Below are 26774 nucleotides of genomic sequence, written 5' to 3'. Positions count from 1 at the left end.
TTATCCACATTCTGCTTTTTAGAACAAGTCTAATAGATGTGTGCAAAAAGATATCATGTGCATTTTAATCCCTCATGCATATAGTATTTCTTAATATAAGAATCAAGCATTGCTATAGAAGGTTGTGTCACAAACAAGTTTTGTGAGCTTTTATTTCTAGGTAGTTCAGTGACACAGGCAAGAACATTAGCACTCTATTCACTTGTAATTCCAGTTGCTGACTGATTAAAGAACACTTTGAACTATCATACCTTCAAGTGTATTATTTTTCATTCATTGCATCTGCTTTCTGCAGAAATTTTCATATTGTTCTTTGTCATCCTGGAAGGGAAACTGCACTTCACTCATTGCTTCTCATGTGATAACTGTAATCTGCTTGCCTTATTGCCCCTATTCTTTGACCAGACAGTATCTCGCTTTACTTGGTTTTCGTAACATCCTTCCGCTTCTGAAATCAAATCCTGCACACTGAAAACAGGCTTCATGATCAGATAGAAACCTTCTGTGAAGACCCACCATAAGTCTTCACTATGAAGAACGTGCTGAGTGTTACCACCTGCTCAGAGCCTGCTAGAAAGCAGATCTGTTCAGAGCAGAAAGTCCAACACTTTAAAACATGTATAGGTGTAGTAAGTATACAGGCTTTTTATAATCTTGATTTAAGTGTAAACTAAATCTTGGTTTGGAAAGAACTCCTCATTTCAGAGTGTGTCTATAGTCCCTTTTATGGATCCATCAAGAAAAATCAGAATATGAATTCAAGGAAACAACCCTAATAATTTTTTATAGATTGCACCTCACCAAAGGTTTTATGTTATTTTTTAAACAGTATTCAATTAGAGGTAGGCTGGAGATTCTTCCTGTTACATTAATGGTCTTTGTTACACAGAGACAGGAATGTGAATTCTTAAGCCAAAAATATAAACCTAACCCACCAGTAAGCAAGTTAATTTTAAGGGAGTACCCTCTTGAATTATGAAAGCTGTGCAGAAAAAAAAAAAAGGCAGTTTCCTGAGGCATTCAACTTCATTTTTACAGGCTCATTTACTATGTCAATTTAAATGCAAGAGCAACTCATTTAGCTGTGCTATTAACTCTTACTCAGCATAAGGCTCTATGGTGGCAGCCAGAGTCACAGGAAATTAAGCAGGACAATGGAAGAGCAATATTAGATGGTATGGCCACATATGGTCTCATCAATACATCAATAGGTTTAGTCACACTTTTTGTCATCAGAAGGTAAGCCACCCATTTCAACATTAAATGGCTGTCACTTCTACTTTGCAGGGTTATCCTATGCTGGATCATTGGAACTCTGAACAAAGTCGCAGCATTTGTTTTATTTATTCAAAATTTTAAGTCCTATAAAGAGAGTAGGAAAATTTGAATTGAGTACACTGAAATGTGTTAGGCTAATGTTCTTTTGTCACAAATTATTTCTCAAGCCCTGCCTGAAGATGTTGTTGTATGCTGAGTGTGCACAAATTATACATAAATAACATACCCTTGGAGATGCATGCACGTTAAAGCCAAGTTAATTTTACATGTTTCATATTTCAAGAAGCAATATTTGTGTCACAGAAACTAGATATGGGAGTGATCTGTGAAGTCATCTTATCAACCCTCCTGTTAATCCAAGTCTGTTCCCTGAAGAATATTCTTAAGTGTTTCAGCTTGTCTAGTGTTACACAACTGTAACTGTGCAGCTTCAAGTCCATTGGGAGACTGGGGGGTAGCACAGTTTTTAAGTGTATTTCTCTAACACTCACCCTAATATTTTTATTTCCTTCTATTTCTAGTTATACTATCTTGGATCTATCTACAGTTCTGGGAACCATTAAAATCCTAATCAGATCTTCCTCGCCCTTCCCTGCCTAATTTTAAATATGGACTCATTATGTTCTCCCTGTCCCTTGTCTATTCTTGTAGCCAAGAATGACATTGTTCTCTTAATTTTTCCTTACAAACCCCTTCTGGCACAAAAATAGTTCTTGCTTTGCTCAGAAATCTCTCTAACCTGTTTCATAGTTGGTGAGATTTACAAAAACAAGACTAAATTTCAAGGCCTTTTAGAGACTTTACTTCTTTTCATGTTCAGTGTGTATGCACTTAAGGGATCCTATTATATACTTAGTTTCTATTATTTGCTGTGAACCTACATTTCACTGATACCCCTAAGACATCTAAAATACTATCCAGCCATCTTGAAGCCTTTATGTGTTGTCATGGATTTCTGGGTATTTCTATCAATTCAATGTCATGCTGCTTCTTTTATATATATTTTTCTTTTTAATATTCATTTAGTCTTCTATTTCTATTCACTTATTCTTCAGTGTGCTTAACACCATAACCTTTGAAACCAAGTATAACTTAATTTTCAACTGGGCCAAAGGGAATGGCAGTTCTCTGGCTCAGACCTTGAAGGTTGTTTATGCTTCTTTCCTCAATGATTTTAATAACCTTTTTATTTTTGTACTAGTTGTTTCTATAACTCCAGTACTCTTTCACTCTCATTTCAGCATGTGACTAAATGGAGTATTAGGTTACACAAGAGTCCAAGACACGCAGTAAGAATCTTCTTTCCAAGCAGGAAATTTTTCCTCACTAGAGTTTGCAGTTTTCCTTGATTTTTGGCTCATACTTGTGTCAGACCCACTAAAAGTGGAAAATTTTGTAGATAGATTATGTGAAAAAATATAAAACTTGGCAAAATCTTCCTGCTGCCTTTACAGCATTTCTGTTGAAACAACTAGCTCAAGATTCTCTGCAGATACCAGTACATGCCCTAGAATGATACACTGGTTTAATCAAATGCCTGTTTTCTGGTTGCAAGAATAGAACTCTAATCCTCTTTTCTTTAGTCTAAGTTCAATTGTTTTATTTGTTATCCTGAATAAATGGTTTCTGACTAAATCTTGAATTTTTCCTTGCCTGAGAGCCTGATACTGTTTGTAAGTATTTGACTAAGATAAATTGTGCCTATCTGTGCCTAATGAAGCACTAACCAGACTAAATGATGAATGGCAGTTTAATCAATTCAGTTCATTCGGTAACCAGCAGAAGCATATGGAACGTAAATTTTAACCTCTCTTTTATAAACACCTGAACTATTCTAAAATTGGACTGGAACTGTGCTTTCCAAAGTTTTCCTCCACTTTTCAATGCCTAAGGAGAAACTTTGCTTAATGTATCTATGCTTTGGGACAAAGAAATAGAAAATAGTGATGCATGTTTAATTTTCTTCTTCAAGAAATTTAACTATAAACTCTCATTCTCCTGGAATATAAAATTATTTCATTAGCATTAGGACAAGGGGTAATGGGTTTAAACTTAAATTCAGGTTGGATATAAGGAAGAAGTCCTTTACTGTGAGGGTGGTGAGTCACTGGATCAATTTGGCCAAAGAAGTGGTAAATGCTCCATCCCTGGCAGTGTTCAAAGCCAGGTTGTACAGAGCCTTGGGTGACACGGTCTAGGGTGAGGCATCCCTGCCCATGGCAGAGGGGTTGGAACTAGATGATCTTAAGGTCCTTTCCAACCCAAACCATTCTATGATTCTATGATTCTGTGATTCTATTCAGTAGTGGTCAAAGCCTTCAGAAATGAGTCAAGCATGTGTTGTCTGCTGATAATCGTGGTTAAGTAGTATCTATAAATACTCAGCTCTGGCCTTATGAAAATATGCAATCAATCAGTTTTCATTAAGTTGTTTTATTCTCGAACCAGTCCCTCACCAATATATGCACACATATCCTTAAAATTAAACACTACTTTCTGAATGCATCATCACAATGCATAAGCAATGAGAAGTATGTAATTACTACATTCCAAATAATTTCCTTCTTAAAACAAAGTTAAATTAGAGGTTATTGCTGGGATTTTCCACACAGAAACACAACTCCCAGTTTCAGGGAAAGGTGGTGCCATAGTTAATTTTCCAAATTCTTGGTTCATTTTTTTATATATTTGGGGTTATTGAATCAGTGTTTGTTTTGCGTGAAGGGGTTTTTGTGTGGTTGCATACAGAGACATACAGCATGTGTAGGTGTTTGCATGTGAAAGTTGTAGAAAAATGTATGTAGCAAAATGTAATTGAACAAGTTAAAATAGATAATCAAATCGGTACCCAAGGAGGATGTTTTCTCTTAAGCTTATTTTTGCTGAGGGAACAAGCAACTCTTGAGCTTTCTTCAATCAGAAAGAATGCAGGTGCAAGTTTGTAATTTGTTTCGCTTTTCAGATGAAGAAAGTCCACAGGTTATCTGAAATTTGAATTAAGAGTCACAGAAGTGTTCCTCTACTTGTGAGAATCCATTCTTTGTGCTGTAGTTAGTATGTCTCAGGTATTTTTTCCCTCTGATTTCCCAGTGCTTCTGCTTAACTGAGTGGGAGGAGGGGGACTCGAGTGAAGTACCTTTTGGGAGATATCACAAACAGGAGCGGTAATGGGGTGGCTGTTACAGCTGGGAGAGGCGGGAGTCCGTGGCTGCTCAGCCTATTGCAGCACCTCTCAGTCAGAGCTTCTGGGAGATGGGGTCAGCAACCCCCAGAGCTGTGGGTTTTGAGCTTCCTTCTTTTATGCTGGAAGAGGGGAGAAGAAAACCCAAGCAAGCCCATCCCCAAAGTCATCTGCATTTGAGCAGTAGCTTAGTGCAGTGGCTGTGAGCAGCCACGTGCCTTTTTCCTTCGTATTCATCTTTTTACAGATTCTTCTCCTATGCAAAGCCCTTGAAGTTTGCCTCTGTGCTGTAGTACTGTTCCCATTCAACATTCTTCCAAGGGTGGTCTCTCACTGCCATTCCCACATCCTGCTGCTTGAGAAGCACTCATACAGAGACCAGCTACTGTGCCTTTATAGGTCTCAACAGCTACCAACCATATTCCTGCTACCTCTACACTTGCCTTCAAACACCTGAGAAGTATTTGTACATATACATTGGTTTTAGTAAATGTGCATGCTTGTCCTTCAGCCTGGCATTGATTTTAAAAAACAAGTAAATAAATATTATTTAAATATTGGTAATGAAAACAAAAACATTGTTGCTGCCCATTTAATCTATAACAAATCTTTCTAACATTGCATATTTTCTTTTTCTTTTTTCCTCTGTAGGGGAGTGGGTTGTATCTTTGTAGAAATGATTCAAGGGGTTGCTGCTTTTCCAGGAATGAAAGACATTCAAGATCAACTTGAAAGGATATTTCTGGTGAGTTCCTTATTGCTGAAGTAATACGCCCAAGATAACAAAGGGTTGATTTATAAATGTTCACATATTTTTTTGTGTCAGGAATTAAATCACTGACAGAGCCAAGGATGAGAAGTCTAGTCTGCAAGCTAGATAAAGTTTACTTCATGTAGTCTTGAAGACTGTGTAATGAATTCAGATCCTGATTTTTTCAAATAATCTACAGAAAGGTTTTTATACAATTGTGGAAAAAGCTTTCCAAATGTAAGGCAATGGAAATCCAGCCAGTTTGTCATCTTCAATTTGCAAGCGGTCAAAACCAACTACTCTGGCTGGTGCTCTATTGATATTATGCTAATATTATAATGGCAAGTATTTGTTGTGAGATAGACATATAAATGAAAAGTAAGATGGGAAATGAGGTAGGAAACAGAATGGGAAATCAGAAATTGTGCTGCTACACAAGTGACTACTGCTTCTGCTGCCTGGTTGGGCCCTTCGTAATGTGTATGGGTAGCTCACACGCACTCATGACACATCCACATTGGGAGTGAAAGAAGAGGTAATTTATAGCAAGCATAAACCATCATTTCCACATTTGTGTGTGTGTTTGTTTTTAACTTGCCCTTTCTCCCATTACGCTCTGGGTTTGACAGTTCCCTTTCAAAAGCTCAGGAGCAACTTGACTCCCCAGTAAAAGGTTTTGTTTCCTCCAGTGCCTGCTGAGAACTGTGCTGTAGTGGAGTGGGTTTATTCAGGGAAGCCACTGCTCACCCCGATACTAGCCAAAGCGGCTTCTGTTACTGTGGTGTGGCCATCAGGGAAAGTACCGCAAGAGCAGCTTCTTCCTTCAACCTAGCAGTCTCTGATTTGCTTCTGACCACAGATTTAGAAGGGAAGGATGAGCATACCCTTGCTTTTAAAAGTTATTTTTTTAGAAGCCATTGATCTCAAATGCAGAGGGGTTTTTTTGGATTCTTTTTTGGCCCATGGGGAGGAAAAAAAACCATCTTTCATAATTGTTTATAAAAATTACATTCTTCATTTTACTCAGACTTGCTTGTATCATATCTCTTGTTGGGACATCAGGGAATATAGCAACTTCTTTTAGGAATGCCTCAGAAAAAAGTATCTCTCTAAACCAAGACCATATTTGATTGTGATATAAAAATACTTCATTTTCTGTAAAATACTTTGCATTTTTGCCTGCTGGCTAATACCCTGAAACTTCTGTGCCATGGAAAAATAGCTGTGCTGCAGCATACACAAGGAGCAGCAATTCTGAGCAGTTCCTGTGACGTGTCTAATTGCTTCATTTGCTTGCCAGCTTGTGTATTTTAAGCTAGCAACTCCTGGGCCAGTTTTAGGGTTTTGTTTTCTTAAATTCTTCTCATTTATTGGGATGAAATTTCCTCCTTATTTATAGAACATGACATTTTGAGAACAATAAATTCCTCTTTGGGGCTTCAGTTAATTTCCTGTGGTAAAATTTTAGGGAGCGTTTTTGCTATGGAAATTAACTAGACTTCTAACAGCAGAAATCAGCACTTCCTTTATTGGGGCATTTTTGCACTATGTCATATGAGATCATATGATTAAGTGCAAAAAGTGGAAGTGATAGGTCTATCACATAAACCTATTTTTGTATGCCTTTTGTAAACCTTTCGTATATTCCCATTTTCTTTTCTCTTACCTATCTTTGCAATTGTTTGTGTGTTAAAATGCCAGGACAAATACACTCTAGTATGAGATTTGAGGCCTGCCAGTTTTTTCAATTGTGTTTAAAAACTTCTGCTGCAAATATTGAGAATGGTGCTGAAATAACAAAGGGTAATTTATTGATAGTTTCTTTAATTTCATCTTTTACAAACCTTCAATTAAAAAGATAAAATTTGGACTGGATAGTTTTATGGTCCAATGTAAATCAGAGTTAATTTTTAAATCCTGATTAATTAGCCTTGCTAATGGAAGTGTCTAGTTACCCTTAGCTAAATAGCTTCAGTGAGTGCCATCCTAATGTACTCTAAGCATCATTAAGAATTTAAGTTATCTATTTAAAAGTTATAAAACAGGATTATTCTTGTTTGGTTTTGTATTTGAACAGAAGGATTAAATTCATTCATTCTCCAGTGAATCACGTGGTATGGTAGTTAATAGCACTGAAGTATAAAATTAATCAGGTTGTTAAACCAGATAACTAATACAATTAACTCCCACACGGTGAGCACTTACACAGCTGTGAAAGAAGCAGATCAACCAATAAAAGACTTCTTCACAAAGTCTTCCCGTAGTTTACATTTTCAACATCCAAAGGTGATGGTTTTCCTGTAACAAAGGGTAGTCCTCTGAAAATGGTATAAGGTACAGTGCACCTGCAAACTAATCCATTTGTCCTGTAGTCCTAGTCTGAAATACACAACTTGCAACAAAAGGTATGTGTGTTGTATTTGTTGCCATTGTTATTAGTCTTATCTACACATCCATAGCATGTATGAGTCCAGGTTGCAGCTTGAGGCTTTTAGGGAATCAGTTACATTCTAGTAGGAAAGTCACAAAATAATAAGAAAGAGTAGTAAGGAAACATGAATTGAATTTAATATGAATAACAGTTTAAAATTCTTAAATGCCTCTTTGATTTCCTATTGTATAATTTCACATTATTACGTAAATGAAATTAAACAACATTGTATGTGTGCTGTTTCAGCAGTTATCAAGTGGAGGTCAAAGAGAGATTTTCTAAATGCTTTTGTGTATCTCTACTATTGGTATTCTTCACATATCTTCATAGCAAGAGTAGATGCAAGCCAGCACACCACATATATTTCTTCCTTATTACAACTGATATTTATTTATATTTAATAATGGCTTAAGTGGTTGTATACAGTAAATTAAGAACAGAGATTGATCTTTAAGTTTTGTTTAAGAAGTTTTCTCTTTATGCTTGTGTTTCCAACTTCTATTGTCTCAAACACATATGGGTTTTTAAATGGTAATATACACTGATTCTCTGTTACAGCTGCTGCTTATAGTAATCACTTTCAGATTCCATTACTGAGATAGGCCTCAATAAAAAAGCAAGATTTATAAACCTGAATCTGTTCTCAGAATTGGACCAGCACTTAGAGATGTTGATGAATAAGCAAGCTGCATGGGGTTATGGTCACACTTTGGATCTGATAATAGTAATTCTTTTTCCCGCCTATACTTAAAAGTGTGAATAATCTCTTTAAAAAAACCTGTACTTACCAAAGAAAATGTGTATGTATGTTGCTTTTTCAAAGAGGTTTAACAGTGAATAAAATGTCTTAATGCAGAGGTGATTTGGTTTAATCAGTATAACATTACCTTTTTACTCCTATTTTTTTTCCTACTTATTGGAACTGAGGTTACTTTCTGGATAGAACCACATCATAGAACATAAAAGAGAAAAGTGTAATTATAATCTGTAAGAGCTAACAAGCCTTTTGTCTTGAAGTATCAAACTAGTGATGTGCCATCACCATTTCCAGCACAACTGAGAAAATCCAGCAAACTGTTTTGCCATTCTCTAAGACAAGCAGCTTAAGGTTTTGTTGCAAGGTGCTAGGTCTCATGGACCAATAATCTAATACAGTCTCAGCATTTCTATTTAGTCTTGTAATACATGCATGAGACAGGATGAAGGTTTGATCGAGTACATATTAAACAGTAAAACCATGGGAATACGAAAAATATGTGAGGCAATCTGTTGAATCAAAATAAAACTACATAAAATTGAGAACTATCATTCGGCTTTTGATAGCCCTGTACTGAGGAGAATTGACAGCTCCTTGGATCTGGTGATGCTCAGCATGAATTAATTGAATGTTAAAGCTGCTTACACTAGGAAGACTGCAGTATGCTTGTGTATGCCTTATGCTGGGCCACACTGGAGGTACCAAGTTGGTTACAGCTGTGATTTTGATATAAAGATGTGCTTTTATACTTGCTGTTCTTAACAGATTCAGACCAGATCAGAGTTGAATTTCTTATGCTAGCTTCATTTTTCTTCTGGAGAGAATTTTTTAAGTGGGAAAGTATTCTGTCTTTTCCACTTTACGTGAAGTTTCTGAGAGCCACTACAGATCAAAGTGAATTTTCCTCCCAGGCTCTGAAGCCTTCCTGATAAGGGAATAATCTGTGCATTGGCTGAACTTTAGTCTTGGTGCCAACTACACTGGAAATTACATTTCACTGGAAGAATAAAGTACAAAGAGTTCTCCTGATACTGTGCAGATCTCTGCACAGGCAGGACAACAGCATTTAAATGCTGTTTTATCTGTAAATAGGCATTCACTCTGCAAACACAGTTGCAGGATGTATGCGCACCGCAGGAGCCTCACACTGCAGGTAGTGTGGCACAGCAGGAGTGGAAGCTTGCAGCCAGAAGCTTCTGTCTTTCCTGACATGCATAGTGCAAAAAGCTGAGGACTCCTTTCTGGTATTGCTCTATTGGGTGCCATAATGCACAGTATTAAAAAGTATTTAAAAGAGAAAAACATCCATTTGTTGAGCCCAGCACCCTGGTATGCCAAAGGCCGACACCACAAATGCTAGTTTCCTGCATGGAGCTGTACAGCAAAGACTCTTAAGAGTTTGCAATTTTAGATAGCTATGAAAAATGGCATTTTCCTTTTAAATGCAAATGGAAGAGTTACTTCTGTTACTGAAGGTTTAAAAGACTAGCAATATTTTTTTCTTTTTTAAATATATACATACACACATACATATATATGTATGACTACACGCCTGAAGTGTATTGTATCATATAATGCAGTCTAGTAGTGTTTCCTCCACGACTGAAATGTTAACAGGCATTTGTGAAGCCGTAGAGCTTTTTCCCTGTGGTTCTTTATCTAAAGGTTTGCTTCATGTCACTGACGTCCTCTAAAGCCTGAAATAATACATTTTAACAGGCCTCACTTTCATTTAAGCTTACAATGGACCCAAAGGAACCATGCTTTCTGATAGATTGTGTTGAGAACATTTTTTAGGAAGCTAGAAATGCTAAACCCAAGGGATGAGTACTTTTAACTGTTGGGTTTTGAAGTTCATCTGTGTAATGAGGTATTTAGTCAAATTTGTTGGGTTTTTATTCCTGTTTCATTATTCAATAGATTTTTTTTCTGTCGCTTGGTACCTACTTTGGCTCTAAAACATAGCTTTTTCATCTTTGATGGAATAGATGTATTTGTGAGGCTGGATCTGAGTTGTCATTTTGCAGGCATGGGATCTATGCTACCTTATTTGTTACAGGTGATGAATCTGGTTGGAGAAAAAGTCTTCATTTTTGTAAAATAGATAGTGCTTGCTTAGAGGGGGAAGTTTTCTATAAATAGGTTGTGTTTGCCTCCCATCTCTCTCCATTTTCCTTCCATCAATGACTTAATGAGGAAAATGAGGGTTTGGGGGGGTTTTTTTGAAACTCTAATTAAGTAGAATCCTGACTGGTGAGTTCTATCTTCTGTAACACAGCATGGATGTAGAATGAGAGAAGTACATGTATTATATCCTGCTAATGAATTTACCTTTGCTTTGCTTTATTATAATAATACGCAAAGTATTTCACTTCTCTTCAGCACCACTGAAATTAATTAAATAAATAGCAGGCTTCTCTACCTGTGGGTCTTCTCTTTGAAGTTGTTAGCACTTATTCAGTATTTTGCTGCAGTTGCCTGCAGGTTTGCACCGATACCACTTTTACAAGCTTCCTTTCTGGGCTTTATCTCTTATGCCAAACTTCAAATGAAAGTAGTTCCAAAGTAGGCAAGTATGAGGTGAATTAACCTTTAAAATGATCTTTAAAAACCAAAGTAAATCTTCTACTTATTCATGCTTTGTAAAGGATTTTGGATTTTTTAAGAGTTCTTTTTAAGGAGTTCAAGCTCAGTTTTAGCTCTCTGACTGCAGTGTATTGCCCTCTGTATCACTGCATGTGTAGCCTTTTTCCTTTGTAACAGGCAACAAGGTATTTGATGTTAAATTGCATTTGCCTCTCATAAAGAACTCCTGTCCTTACCATGTCTGCTTAGCCATAGTCTGTGTTGTTCTTTGCCTTGTATCATTAAACCCATATGGTACTGGGCGAACAAACTAGGCCTAGGATTTAAAAATAGCAATGTTGTAAAAGTGTAGGAAAATTTCTTGAGGAATATTGCCTATGTGTGGCAGGAAAGGAGGCTTTAAAAACTACTGAAGTTATATCTTATATTCTGTTAATATTTTTTTAAGAAGAGGGGACATGTAACCTCCCATTCATCCATGTTTAAAGTCATAAAAATACTCTGCAATGTATGACAGACACTTGCCAGGGTAACTGCCAGCTGGTAGCAGGAGGGAAGAGGATAAGGAGAAATAAGAAATGAATGTGTAACCCCATCCTTGACTTCGAACGACTGGCTGGATGTCAGGCCAGCCAGTCAAACAACCTGGAGCACGTAAGTGTCACCTTCTGCTTGTGAGATGTGCCTCTTCAGCTGGCTAATTCTGAGCAAAACCCTGAGCACGGCTGGGATTGCAAGTGCTTGGCTTACTATCAGCTTGGTAGTGTAAAATGTGAAAAGTAATTGGCTATCAGAAAAAGAAAGCAAATTAAGACATGGCTCAGTGGAAAACAATGGCTTTGTGGTTTTCTTTGGATCAGAATGTTTCTTTAGTATCTGCCATATTCCAGTTGCTGAGTGAGAAATGGGCTATAATTATAAAGGAGCCTTGTTGCTTTTCCAGGCTCACCTCTGGCCTTTGAGGGGGTGGTTACAGGCAATATGTTTTAAAAAACATACTGAGGCTCAGCTGGTGTAAGTCAGTATAGCTCTGTTTACTTATGCTGGTGTGTATCTTTGCTGCCATCTTCCTTCTTGGCCCCATACACCATAGAAATAGATTGTTTTCTCCCCACATAAAATCTCTCTGTGTACAGGATGTGTCCACATCTGTGACGGAGCTGTAATTGCAAATATTTTTGCATGCAGGTGACACTGAACAGAAATCCAGTTGCAAGCAATCTGTGTATATTATAAATGGAGCTGAAGCCATTCTGAACAAAAGCACTGGTCTGTGATCCAACAGCTTATGCTGTAAGATAATACTGTGCTGTATAAAAGCACAGGCACATTCATAAACCTGCTCTGATATGCTGGCTTTGTTTACTAGGGAAGATAATCATCAAAGTCACACTGCTTTCTCTTTCCATTTTGTAAATAAAGGCACTATGTTTAATGCATTTGAATCTTCTCTTTTGCCTTTCCTCTTTTACTTGTGCCTCAATTGCATATCACATGCCAAATGCGGATTTTGTGAAGAGCCAAAATTGTTGTTTATAATCTAAGCTCAAGTTCAAACATCCTTAAAGTTCAAAATGTCTAAAAATCAATGTGAGGCGGTTTTAGATGATGATTTTAGAGACAGATTGTAAGAATCTTAAAGTTTATATGCCTTCCTGTCTGCGCGTTTATATACTTTCTGTTTCTCAAGAGACTTCAGGAATAATATCTGATTTCTTCTGCCTTCCTAAGAACTGGTAAAACTAGATAGCTTTTTCTATCTTGGTACCTGGGGAGAAATCACCCCTTCAGCCCTTGCACATGCCACATTGCAATACACCTATCTGGAATAAGGGTAGACTTTAAGACCTGGTTTAGTGTTTCCTGAATCAGTGTCCTAGACTAGGTAATAATTTAGCAAGATGCTGAGCACTTGCTGTATGACTGTCTTCAACTATTGCTGCCATTTACACAAGTTGCTAATCCTCATATCTTTCTATAAGCTAAATGTAAGTTTTCAGATAAGCTTAATGATTTCAAGAGGTTTCCAGTTTTCAAGGGCTAACATTAATCCAACTCAATTAGTACTGCTGCTTTTCTAGTCTATTAAATGGCTGCAGCTAAACAATTTAGGCATTTTATTTGATATATATTGAAAATTGTGTGTAATTTCAGCATAGTTTTTAATATGCATCATATATGCTGTTGCACAGTTTCTGTGTGTTCACTGTTTTTGTGTTGCCATTATTAATGTGACTTGCACAGAGAAAAGAAAATCAGAAGGAGCCATATCTCCTGATTTTTTTTTTATTTTAATAGGGTTTTTTATTACTGTCTTTCTGTTATAAGAGATAAGTAACCAATAGGGAAAAAAATAACCTGCATTAGTTTGAAACTGCCTTGAAAAGTACTGTACTAAGTCAGTATTAATAAGTAGGAAAAGGAAAGAAAAAAGGCTGCAGAAATGGAATATATTCTACTTCATAAGAAAATATGTAAAAAAAGAGGTCTCGTACAGGAACTGAGAGTAGGAAAATTACCTGACTAGGATATTAATGCAGTAGGTATTCTCCGTTGTTTGAGTGTAAAATAAATAGAGCAGGTTCTGAAGTATACAAAATTATGTTTTATTCTTGTTGCTCCGGTTCTTTCTTTCCCAGTCTTCTGAATGCTCCATTTCAAGTAACTTGGAGTCCACAGCAAAACTGGATTCTCTAGCTGACAGTAACAGCAAGAAAAATGTTCTGTGTTCACTATTTGTCTTTAGAGTGTGCATGTGTATCACCGTGTAGCAGTATTTCTGGCAATTGAGGTCTGTTTCCAAGTACATCAGAGAGAGCTAATAATATATTTCGTGAGAACGTAATGAGAATTTCATTACAGTACTTTTTTTGGGGCACAGCATGATCCAAATGGCTGTGGTGTAAATTCCCAAACCTGTCAGTGATGGAGCAGAACGACATAAGGTAAATTCTTAACAGAGAGAGTAGTATGGTGCAGTAGGTATGTTCTCACATAAATATGATCGCCCTGATGATGATTACTTCCAGAAGAGAAATCAAAGGAAATTTTTTAGATACCTACTTATTGCAGTGAAAGTTTACAGTTGGACTTCTGTATCTTTTGATGGGTGAGAAATCAGTTGACCTTGTAAACTTTCAGTTTGATTAAACTTTGCTGTGTTATAACAGGGACTTGTGTTTATAGAATAACTCTTACTCAATTCTTTTTAAAGTTATTTAAAAATATTCTGCAGTTACTTCTTCAAAAAGGGAATTATTTACATTATAACTCATTTTCATCTTAGAACGTATTACATTTGTGGGTTCTTTTCCCTATTGTTTTACAATAGCTGGCAATTGCGCTTTTCTCATAGAGAGAGAAAAGTTGCAAAAATTTTTATTGCTGAACTCGCCCTTCAGTAAAATCAGAGGGAATGCAGACAGGGATTTTGTCAATCTGTTACGTAGCCTTCATGTCTCATCTTGGTGTGCATCCATACAATACTTTGCCCATACTGTTTAAAAAGAGGCCTTAATAATTTGTATGTTGGAGATCCTGGGCATTTTGTTATAGTCTGCTTTGGTCTGATGACTGAGATATTTGGTTAATACCATTTCTGTGCTGCTGGACTGTCTATAGTGTGCTAGTATTGCTCCTTTCTCTTGGATAGGGAGGAGTAGGCACGAGTTCCTGCTGATCTCACAGCATTATATAATTTTATCAACTGCTTAGCAGTTCAAAGCAATGTAGTAACTGTAGCCAGGACAAATCCTATTTTGTTTGTTTTATGGAGCTTTCCAGGAAATTCCTACAGTACCCTATTCCATAAAAAAATAAGTTACCAGACCAGTGAATGTAGGTGAAAACTAAGGGTAGTGAAACATCTGTTTCTTACCAGAGCCATCTCTTCTTTGGGTTTCATTTACTTTCAGTAAAACGTATTTACAATGCAGCTTCCGATCACTGTTGTTTTGTATTACCTTATTCTTGCTAATGCTTCCATGGTTTTGTTCCTTTTGCAGCCTTTTGACTAGATTAATGATAACATCGTGCTGCTCATCTGCATTCCTCACGTAGTCTACGAGATCAGCTGTGCCTACACTGTTGAGAGGTTGATTTTTCTCGCCAATAAGTTGCATAGTTAGCTACCCTTGTTTCACTGGTGTAACATCTTCCTTTCTACTAATTCAGTGGCATCTTTAAAATGCTGAAATGTTAGGATTTGCCTTGTAATAGCATTGTTGCTCATGTTAAAGAATTAATGTAGTTATTTTACTGTTCTTGTACCTGACCGCCCATCATTTTTCAGCCTTGTGACATCAGTATTTTAGGCCATGTATTTTTGTGGACCATAATGTGTTGGGGGTGGGGAATAAAAAACTGTAACTCCAGTCTTTCTCTTACTCTCCATCCTTATTGACTAATAACGGTACTGAAACTCTTTAACATGTGTCTGTGCAAATTTTCTTTTCTGTATTTGCGTATCCTATTTATTTATCCATTTCCCCCTCTAGTTTGGTTGGTTTATATTGTTTGCAGGTTTTAAGCAGCACAGATCTTTTGAGGATTTGCCTTCCTTCACTCATACTTCATCACTGATTGTTTCCGTGCAAACCCCATCAGTTCCTTTTTGGAGCAGTAAGCAGTATGTTCTCCAAAGTCTGCCCAATCCTTGCAGGTCCCTTCTCCAGCAAGTAGAGAGGAACAGTTCCAGCAGCTCCAGGGAAGTAGATCCCTTTTGCCCCAAAGTGAGGCTGCAAAGAGCAAGGACTGCAACTGCAGCTGCCCTGCACATGGCTTAGAGGAAGTTTAAATGGAGACAGGAGATGACTACACCCTAATCCTTCCTGCCTGGTGTTCTTGGGAGCTCAGAAGTCATGGGCAAAGTTACTGAGTGCAATATTGTCAAAGCAGACAAATGAGTTCGCTGAAGCTGGGAGTGCAGCTGCCTCTTGCAGTTGAGTGACACCTGCTTTCACCTTCATTTAAATAAGCAAAATGAAAAGCCTTAGGCTACCTGCCAGCTGATTGTTAAAGCCACAGCTGCAAAATGAGCAATGAATGGTTAAATCACACAGTTTCCAATTTTTCAGAAAATGTGAGCATCTCATCACTCTGCACTCTTTCAAAGCCCACTTCTGATTGCTGCATTTGGGCATGTGCCACATGGTGTCAGCAAAATGAACCCATCCCTCCTACTGGACTTGCAAGGAAATGGGTAAAGAAGGTGTTAGGAAAATGGGTAGATGCTCTAGTGAAGAATTCACTGAAAATTTCCAAAATGCTCTGGCATGAGGTGTGCTAGCTCACTACACTGCAGTGAAGGATATGGGTTCTCTTCAGACACAGCCTCCCCATTGATGTTACCATCTTCTAGATGAGAATGAGTATCTCCCTGGAATTCTGCCCCAGCCCTACTTAAAATGTCTCAATGCTTTTATAGACAATGTCTCTCCATCAGAAGTAGACTGGCATGTCCCCAGTTTTTAGGAAAAACCCAATATTTCTATACTATTTAGACTTCCAGTTTTCATTCTGCTTGCTTGTTCTGTTCTTATGATTCACAAGGATAGTCAGGAGTATAAGCCTCTTGCTTTTTTAGCAGCAAAATGCTACTGTTTGGAATGAATACACAAAACATCATGCTGTGGTTTGTTGTAGGAGGCACACTTGAAACTGAATCACTTGAAATGGATTTTTAGTGATAAGGTTAGACATTTTAAAAGTGATTTGATTTGGGAATTCTGGTAAGGTTCAGTGTAGGAATCAGCAGGATATTTAGACATCCAGGAAGAGTGCTCTTAATACCCACCACATATACCCAGCACAACTGGAGCTCATTATTAATGCCCTCACTGTTTCAGAAGTATTTTAACACCTGTACCTGCACATTCTTCAAATGGCAGCATGACTGGCTGCCTTCATTTACTGCAGATTGAACAAATGGTTGCTTAAAAAAAACCTGACAAAATGCCCACTGCTTCACTGGGCTCCGTGTAGCTGCATGAATCTATTCAACATTGAGATTATGACAAGATCAAGACTTTACTTGGCAAAATAAGGAGTTGGCAAAATTTTGGATGATCTGATGGAATTCTAGTATCATGCTGTTCTGTGATGCTGAGCACCAGGCTTAATATATAGGTCCTGGTATATGTTACCTCCCCAGGATTTTTAGGTGAGAAAAAGAATTTTCATGTTACTACTCTCTTTTTTTGACCCCAGGCAGTAAGCTCAGCAGCTCAGTTAGCCTAGCTATGATATTCTATCTGCCTTAGTACAAAAGCTTTCCTCTCCACTGCAAATGTATTTCTGTTCCCTAAGATTCACATGTCATGAGCTTCTATTGTGCCATTCGTATGCTGTTCCTTGTGCATAAGGAATGGCGAGTCCTGGTCTGGTGTCATAACAAGGCACACTTGCTCCTCCGATGTGTTGTGCCTGGGCACCAGGCCAGAGATTAAGGGTTTCCAGTATTCAAGAAGTACAGTGTGCTTCGCTGCTTCAGAGTGGGGTTTTGCTCTGGGAAAACATGGATTGCTTTCTATGAAAACCATTTGATCAGGACCTGGTGCAGTGATGATCCTTATCAGTAATGGATGTGATCCCAAATGTGCTGGTTTGTTGAAACAGTTGTGGCTAAACAATACCATAGTGAAAAAACATCATTTTATTTTAAATACAATTTTATGCTATATTTATAATGATTCATAGGAAGATGCATAGATTTTATCTGTTAATTATTTAACTAAACTCTCCAGCTGAATAGCCCTTAAATATCTTGATGCAATGGTGTAGCTTTGCCCATGTCAATGAGATTGAACACTGGAACACTCAGTAAGAATTTGTGTGTGTTAACTGAGCTAGTTTTATGGTCTTCAAAAGACCGTAAAACCAGCATTATGATCCAAAAGCAGCATGGCTTTTCTGATAAGCCAGCATTTCCGAAAAAATCACCTGTGTAGTGGATACCTGGAATTCAAATGAGCCAGCTGCTGAGCCAGCACGGCAGGGCTTGTGGAAGTACATTTCACGAAAGCCTCCCACAGGCTTTTGGCTTCCCTCCTTCCCCCCCTCCCTTTTTCAGTTTAAAGAAAAAAGTCAGTAAAAACCCGTGACATAAATCTTTAAAGAGCGTATTTAGGAGGGGACTATCTGTTTAGGTGGGTTATTCCAAAGGCTTTACAACACAAACAGGATAGGAAATCTGAAATGCAGAGTATATACCTTTTTCTACAGAGTAAATGAGAGCAGATTTTAAAGGGTACGTGAACAAGCATGACTCGTGACCTAGGGGGTCCTGACAGAAAATTGCTATCTTCCTTCTCCTTTGTAGTAAACAAAACAATTCTGTTTGTCCCCAGATGGTAAGGAAGAGACCTTCCATTACAGAAAGCAGCAGAAGCTGCTCTTGTGTATGTATTAACACCAAGATTTTCCTTGGTGGAATCATTCCGTCTTTGTAACCTTATTTGAGAGCTCACAAGCTCTAGCAATGCCAGAAAAGTAAACTTGCCTCCTTGGAGGAAGGGATAAAAAAACTGTTAAGTCACCTGTAGTCTTCTGCATGAGTTTTCTTCCCAGCCTTTTCTGATCCTCAGCTTCAAGGTTGACAAAAGCTTTCAAATTCTCTTCTCTTCTTCCTAAGGATCAGTTTCATCCTGTTGAGGTGTTTTATAGTTTTTGCAGGTCCAAAGCACATATCAGAGACACTGAATGTAGCTTAGCATTATGGATGATGAGATTGACGATGGAAGGAGACTCCTTAGTACTGTGGCTCAGTACTTAGTGGCTAGGAAAGCTGAAGGAACAGGTTCTCCATTCTGCTGCTGCAGCATGGAGCATCCCTCACAGAGGAGCACTCTTTATTTTGAGATAAACAGTCTCCTTTTAGCATGTACTATGCTTTTAATTAGCTTGTAATTTAGCTAAATTGCTGCATGCTTGCACTGGTTTGAGGGAAAGTGCAGTATCTGTCAGGAATTTGCCATTTTTTCCTTCTATTCCTAATTTTGGATTCTGTCTCTACAGCAATAGGCCCCTCTGTTTTCAAAATAAGTTTGCCAAATCCTGCTTTCTTGATGCTTTTAGCATTTGTCTCATTCACAGAAAAGTTTTTGTAAGAATCACCAAATAAAAAACAAACAAAAACCCCCAGTTTCTTCCACCATGTGAAATCTTATGGAAGTTGTAACTTACTAAAATAGGACGTTATGATGAGATGTGCTGACTACCTGTAGGAAGAGGATGCTACAGCCCAGTACAAGTTGTCTCACACTTGCTTTTTTTCTCATTGCAGAATTCAGATTAAATTACTCTGGGTTTGCTCTCTCTCCATTTTAGATTGGATTCTGGACAGAATTAGTTTCTAAGACATCTCACTGACAGAGATGTTCTTGTGACTCAAAGTGTAGTATGTATTCAGTAGGTCCTTTTTGAAATAAACAAAACTCTCCCCTGACTGAGCACTTAAGGACAGTGGCATATCAAACATCAGTAGTGCTTTGTTGTAAGGCTGGGGATTTCATTTAATGCTGTCTGGATGGTCTGCGATGCTGGGTCTGTGTTGATGACTGCTCTGTTCCTCCTTCTCCTCCTCCTCCCAGCTGTCGCACCCAGCTTGTGCAGAGAGAGTAGGTAGAGCCTGGCTCTGTGAAGGCGGACAAGCGTGTTTATGAAGTCTCCAGTCCCCGTCGTCTTCCTTGTGGTAGCACAGTTGCAGTGGTGTCTCCAACAGGGTCCCTTAAAAAGGTAGCTGCCATTACCATGAGTATGAAGAGAGCAAGGAGTTTGTTTACTTGTGCCACAACTAGTGTGGAAGCATTGTTGGGATAAATTTAACTTTTTGATGCTGGAAGCTACTCAAATATCATTTATTACACAAAGTAAGGTTGGAAAAATCACATACTTGAAAGGTTTCCTGGCAAGACTTCTTTTTATTTTGCATCTATGGGGAAAGGATTTTAAGAACAGTTGGGTCTTTAACTGTTTCAAGTACCTCATTTTTCATCCTTGACAGAGCTAAAGCATAAATAGTAGTTGAACTCGATTTTATTTATTTTTTTTAATTAATGTGTGTTCTTAAAATTTTGTGGGAATGTTGATAATAATTTCATGTTTTGGTTCCCTCATGCATACTGGCACATTAGTTAAATGTTTTTGAAGCCAGCTTCGTCATAAATCACTCTTTCTGCTCAAAGTGAGTTTTATTACCCACGTATAATCAGATGACACTATTCCATTTGATGGCTGAAAGAGTCAGCTTTTTGTTGTAGGTGAACCTCATGCTGATCTTACTGCTTCTTTTTTCACCTTAGAGCATAAGCATCAGTAACATATTTTTCCAAGAAACAGCATCACTTGACATGCAGCAGAAACAAGCTTATGGGGTTGGTGAGGAAGTGCCTTCTCTTTCTTTTTTTTGTTGCTCTTGTGTTCTGTACTCATCATCTGTGTAACAGGTACTTCTTAGAGCTCTTGAAAGAATTTAACACCTTGTTTTATTTTTTTAAGACAGTGATTAGATCATTCACAAAATAACTTGCAAAAAAATATTCCGGCCAGCTTGTTTCCTAACCAGCCTTGTTTTTCTCTTAAATCCATAAATTCTGATTTAATGTCCTGAATGAATGCAGATCACATTCAACATATTCTGCAACACATTACCATTGTGCATATAAAATGGTGGTTGTTGAATTTCTTTTTCCTTTTACTATGTATCATCACTGCAAGTTTTTTTAATGGCTTTGATAGCATTTACAGGGACATAAGGAAGCAAAAAATACAACCTGTTTTATATGTAAAATTAAGAATAAGAATTTGAAAGTCTTATTTTGTCTGTAGAGAGTTACGGGCTCTTATTTAACACTTCTGTTTGAAGAGGAATCACACAAGTTACATTACATTTTCTGTATGCTTTATATGTTGCATCTCTGTTTCGCTGGATTGGGAATAATGAAGGGATGTTTTGATGAGAGTTGACTGAAAAAAATACGGAGTTTTCTATGTAAGAAAAATATTTTTTTTCTAGAATGCCATTTTCAGGCTCTGAACAAAGCCTTTAGTGTTTTCCATATGGGAGGAGACTGCCTTGATCACACACTTTCAGTTCAATTGTTTTAACTTTGAATTAATGTGGATTCCTGGTTTAGGAACTATACATAATTTTGCCATTCATTTGATGAAGTAGGGCTTCAGTATTTTAGTCTCACAATTAATAGGCATATGGTCTTTATTTTTCGTGAATCCAAGTAAGTATATTGTTGCCACCTTAGCTGATAGACATCGTTTATTTAGTGAAAAATGAGGTGACTCATTTTCGTTGCAGCTGGGAATCCTGGAATATCCACAACCTTCCCAAAGTTAAAATGTGTTCAGGCTCAATCTAACAGATGCTTAAGTGCATTACACAAACTGATAGATTTATTTTTTCTTATGGAAACTGAACTGCTAAACTGATGTGAAGAAGTGACTGGTATCGAGGCAATTCCATTCCTGTCTCTATCTTTTGGGTATTAAATTTGACACTCAGCTGTCATCCATCATGCCCAGCAGAGAGCTGGAGGAAGCCTTGCCACAGTTGTCAGTCAGCAGACTCTGAGTCAGCATGTGTAATACACAAACAGTTGCTGAATATTTCTTTTAACCTCTTAGACTAAGACCAGATGCTAAGCTGAAGGACAAAGTTCCTCCTTTGGTCTTCACTACTACGTGCACTTTGTGCTCACTGACCCTATCAGGTGGCAGTGCAACAGTTTCCCTGGTATTGAAAGATGTGGTTAAGATCTACCTAACAGTGATTCCTTGGGAGGGGAATGTGGCAGTAGGTGGATCATCTGGACAAATGGCTTAACACCAGGACAGACTGTGAGAGAAAGATCACATAAGCTTCTCCTCATCCAGACCAGATGGGAAATTCCATATTCAGAGGTGGCTCTGGGAGTGATGGAGCTGCCATAGTGAAACCCTGGAACACACTGCAACTCAAAAGCCAAATCTAAAGCAGTAGTGTACTTTTTTCAAATGAAAAGGAAAAGAACTCCTAGGTTTTTAACTAAGTTGAAAGCTTCATTGGATATATATGATTTGGAAGATTTTAACAGATTTTTGTTGAAAAATAGAGTATCTGAAACCTCCAAATCTCACTCAACAGAAAGAGAATGCTGATTTGGAAGTGGCTCGGCAATATTCTTCCGCTTTTTATTTCACTCTCCCAGCATTTTTTTGACTTTATCTGTTCATCAAGTTGACCTAAAGTGAAAAAAAACTGAAAATTGAGCAAATTGCTTAGTCTGATTTCCATAAATACTGTCTGAGGAAAGGCAGCTCATTTGCATGCTGATCTTGTTTTTCATTCTGCTCTGTTGCTACAAAGCCCTGAATAATACCACAGGCTGCATGTCCTCTGTCTTGCTAAAGTCCAGACCATCGCCTTTCTTGAGGATTGTCAGAACTAACAGGGTTAAAGTGTTATTTCAGTAATACACAACTTTGTATAATGGGAAGTGGTAGTGCATATGGAAATGCTTGTTCTTTATCAACTATGCCAGCACTTGGGAAAATGCTAGTGGGAAAGATTTGCACTGCTGCTCATCTCATAAGAGATTCAGATGACTTCCCTGGACAAATTGTTACCTAGAATGACTTTATCACATGGCAGTAATAGGCAATGTTTTTGCATTCAAAGCAGAATACAGGCCAACATGACTAATAGTGTTGGTAGAGTAGCACAATGCTCACCATAACATAATGATTCCCTTGCACACCAGGGAGCAGGTTAATTATGGGTATGATGAGTCTTTGTAAAATCAGATGCAAAATGCAAACAACTTTTTTCTTATATTAAAAAATCAAGGCAATGCAGTAGACCTTAATGCATTTGTGTTGTGTTTCCTGGGAATTCTTTCTATATCATGCTTGTATGTGGAGATTTGAACAGCAGGTTCTGTTTACATAACTTTCTGCCAAACCATAACAATGTCAACTGGCAGTAAGGGTATTTGGCCCTCAGTACCCTGATAAATTATAAATCTGTTATTTTCATATAAATAGATTTCTTACCTTACAAATTGGATTAGAATCTGATCCTGATTTTGAACAGCAAGACTTGAAGAGGTCATTTTGTCTCATTTGTTAGGGAATAAAAGAGCCCAGAGTGTTGTATATAGTGTGGAACAGCAAAACCCCTGGTAGGTTTTGGAGTTTCTTCACACAAACCGTAACTATCCTGGTCCCTGGAAAACTTTAAACCCATTCCAAATTAGAGAATTTTAGATTATTCTTGTGTTAGTAATTTAATTTAGAAAATATGATCTCAGCCCATGCAAGTTGAATGTTTAGCTCACAGATCAGCAGATTATCAGGAGAGAAAGCGAACAAGTTGGGTTTTTTTTCTTCTTCTCTCACCCCCCCCCCCCCCCCCCACTCACTCCATCACCCCCGCCCAATAATTCTCAATAGCAAATAAAAGCTTGTTTCCAACATTAAGTTGGGGTTTGATTGCTATGAAAGCAGTGGTGGTTTTTCATGGGTTTTGGATATGAAATGGAAAGAACAAGTGTTTAAATGTAGAAGAGACAGAACTCTGTTGGCATGGTTGGAATGAGAAGTAAGTGGTGGACTATGAAAAAGTAGTCAGGGCTAGGAGGTCACCTGTTAGGTAAAGGCTCCTGCTGTTAAACTGCTGTCCCAGGCTGCTGCGTCTCCTGTATCTTACACTTCCACTGATTGCTGTAAGGTTAGGCTTGCTTTCCAGCACTGGCTGGGTACCAGTGGTTTCCTACAGCTGGCTCCTTCATATAATCAGTTAGATGCTAAGATGCTGCCAGTAGTTTGGTTTGGATTATCAGTCCTAACTGCTAAGGGACAGTAGTTTGACATAAAACCAGAAGACTGTTGGATTCTCCCTTTCTCCTCCACTTTCCTTTTCCACGTTGGTCTCTTAATTCTCTTTTGTAAGCCACAAAACAAGGCAGGTCCTTCTCCACCATGGTGCTACATTAACTCCACTTTGCTTTGTTTATAGCAGGTGTCAAAACTCATTGCTTTGTGTTGTCTAATCCCACCTCACTGAAATGGGATTGACTACTGCTTAGAAGCATCCCTTGCAAAGTGATGCTTACAGATGTATTTATGTTGACACACCTGTGGGCAGTGACTGTTTAATCTTATCCAAAACCGCAGTTGTTTCACTGCTGCCTCTCTTCCATGTTTGCAGATTGATAGTCACATATTGTGGATTTCTGTGATGTACATGTTAAAAAGTGTGTGGAAGAAGGATAATCTTTGTAGTGTTTGTATAATGCATTAAAATAGTGTCTGGATCCTTGCCTGAACTACCAAGTGCCCCTGCCTTAAAAATTATAGGAATTTAGATGATAGAAAACTGTAGTTGTTTTTAGCCTGACTGCTACCCTTGGACAGAATGTATAAATATTGTAGGTGGTTTGAGTACTCCAGTGCACGGAACTTGTTTGTAGCTGGCTCTACACTGTAGCAGCAGATGTGCTGGAATATTATTAAAGAAATGGATTGGAAAACTAGTAAAACAAATAATTGTGAGTCACATAAGAATAATTTCAAAAGTGTTCTCCCATCAGATCGTCTGTTACTGGGCCTGATGCTACTTTGAAAATCAGAATAATCCATTTCTTAGCTTCGAGTTCTACATGAAATCAGTCTGAGAAATATTCTACCTTGCACTGAAGTATCAGAATTTTTTTCTGGTTTTAATATTAATCTGTTCCTTAGCTGCCTGTGTCTCACCTAAAATAAGAGACCATTAAGAACACACATTTAGAAGGATGTGGCTAATTTTCTTATATTCATAACGTTTCATGAGAGAACATTCCTTTTATTTGCTAAGATTTGCAAAACTGAGGACCGTATTTCTTAACTTAAACTCGGGATGGAAGAATCCTTGTTTTTTATCCACGGGCTCCCTCTCGTGGTCTAGGGCGTGCTTGGCACCAGGCGCTTGATAATTGCAGAAGCTGAGTTACTTGCACAAATCGATTTAGTGACAGTGTCAAGAGTGTCTCCTAACTTCTTGTTTGGTTAATGAGAGAATTGTGCTCTCCCTAATAACAATAATGAAATGCATACTGGTGTTGTGAATCAGGGTTGCAGGTCTAGTTTTCTCTTATTCAAATGCCAATTTATACATATTTCAGGAGGGCTGAAAGCAATGAACTTCCAATAATATTTACAGATAAAATCCGTGAACGTGCATGTTCAAATAACCACATGGACCTGTACTGTTTAATTGCACTGATCTGTCATCTTTGTTTCTCTGACACCTTGGTGCTCTGCTTTCACCTCCTACTGGTCATACTACATCTAAATCAGACTACTTGCGTATTGTATTTGATAACGGAGAAAAATAATCTTTGCATTAATAATATTAGGTTAGAAACATGTTAGTATTGTAAATTGCATAACAAATCTGAGGCTCTAGAGTCATAAAACACACCCTGTAGGTAAGAATTATATCTGTTTAAGAGGTCACTTACTTTTCCCTCAAGTTTCAAGCCCATTTCTAAATTTTTTTAAATACATTTTTGGCAGAGTTGAAGAGAAATTTTTGTGGTTTAGCTTCTCAGTCTTGCCTTTTTTTTTAAGCTTGAATTTGTCAACATGAAGAAATGTATACATAGCTTAAGAAGTGCAACAAGTATTCTACAGTTGTCCTTCCTTTAATGCTCTTAATGCATATGTATATTCTAGCAGACACAGTAATAAAAAAAAATTTCTTCAGCTCTAAATGATTGGGAGTAGATGACTTGTAGCTTGTCCTAAAGTGTCATAAACTTTCACATACTTGGACGAAAGATTTTCACACTAACTTCGTGCTTGTTTTGTACTAATGTAAATGACCACAGAATATCACGGTGACTCAAGATATGCAGGTGCAAAAGATTTATTCAGAAGATCTGCAGTGCAGGTAGGGGCAGGGCTGGCAGAGGGTTTTGTACATTCATGGCAATGCAAAACAAGCACCAGGCTGGTGTGAGATGCTTTCACTCGAGAATGTCAGCCTTTTATTCCAGGGCCTGAGCTTATAACAAACACTGTGAACAGTCCCTAGCATTTTCATTTCTGTTAGAAACTGGGTGTAAATTTGTAACGAGAAAGATCCCACTAGTGAAATATCAAATTCTACAACTTATTCAGAAATGCATTTCTAGAATTGCTAGTTTAGGTGTTCCTCTTGGCTCCACTTAAAGAAGGCATTGACAGTTGTGTCTTATGAAGGAAAAACAGGTCTGGGAGAACTCATTATAGCAATTCTCTCAGTATACTTATTATTTATGCCAAAGGCACAAATGTGAACTTTTCATATGAGCGGAGGATATAAGATGTATGTGAGAAGCATTAAATACTTTGCTGCTAGAAGTTAATCTGAATTATATCACAAGAGGGAGGACAATTGAAGTGAATAGAAATAAAGTATAATGCATGAGTCAATGAAGTCTGTATTTCCTAAGAATTTACTATTTTTATGTATACTACATCCGCTTAAAATGACAACTGTTTGCTGTACATTCTTGATCATGCCATGCTCTTGGTCACCTGCTTTACCATCTGTGCAAATCATCTATACTAGCATTAATTAGATATCTGTTCATTATATTTAAATTTATGGGGATTGAAATTATTTCTGAGCTAAAACATCTAGCTCTGTGACACCAGCACTCTGAGATACGCAGGTAGCTTGGTGCTTGTCAGTGGAAAGAAGCTTTAACATATAATAGTTAAATAGGCAACCTGTGAGGAACACAGCACTGTAACATGCTTTACTGACTCAGCA

The 26774-nt window shown here is 37.7% G+C and overlaps 1 protein-coding gene across 1 annotated transcript in view; it reads left to right on the top strand.

Moving 5' to 3' along the window:
* The window catches only part of LOC104410296 (cyclin-dependent kinase 14-like), a 93358-nt gene that overhangs the window by 53063 nt on the left and 13521 nt on the right, over positions 1–26774 (top strand). The window contains exon 6 of the mRNA XM_010020418.1: positions 5111–5204. Coding sequence (XP_010018720.1) covers positions 5111–5204 — 94 coding nt within the window. The remainder of the gene's footprint in view (positions 1–5110; positions 5205–26774) is intronic.

The sequence above is a fragment of the Nestor notabilis genome, unplaced genomic scaffold (genome assembly GCF_000696875.1).
Source record: "Nestor notabilis isolate BGI_N333 unplaced genomic scaffold, ASM69687v1 scaffold6618, whole genome shotgun sequence".
NCBI lineage: Eukaryota > Metazoa > Chordata > Aves > Psittaciformes > Psittacidae > Nestor > Nestor notabilis.
The sequence above is the reverse complement of the archived record's forward strand: the minus strand, read 5'-3'. Positions and strand labels throughout refer to the sequence as shown.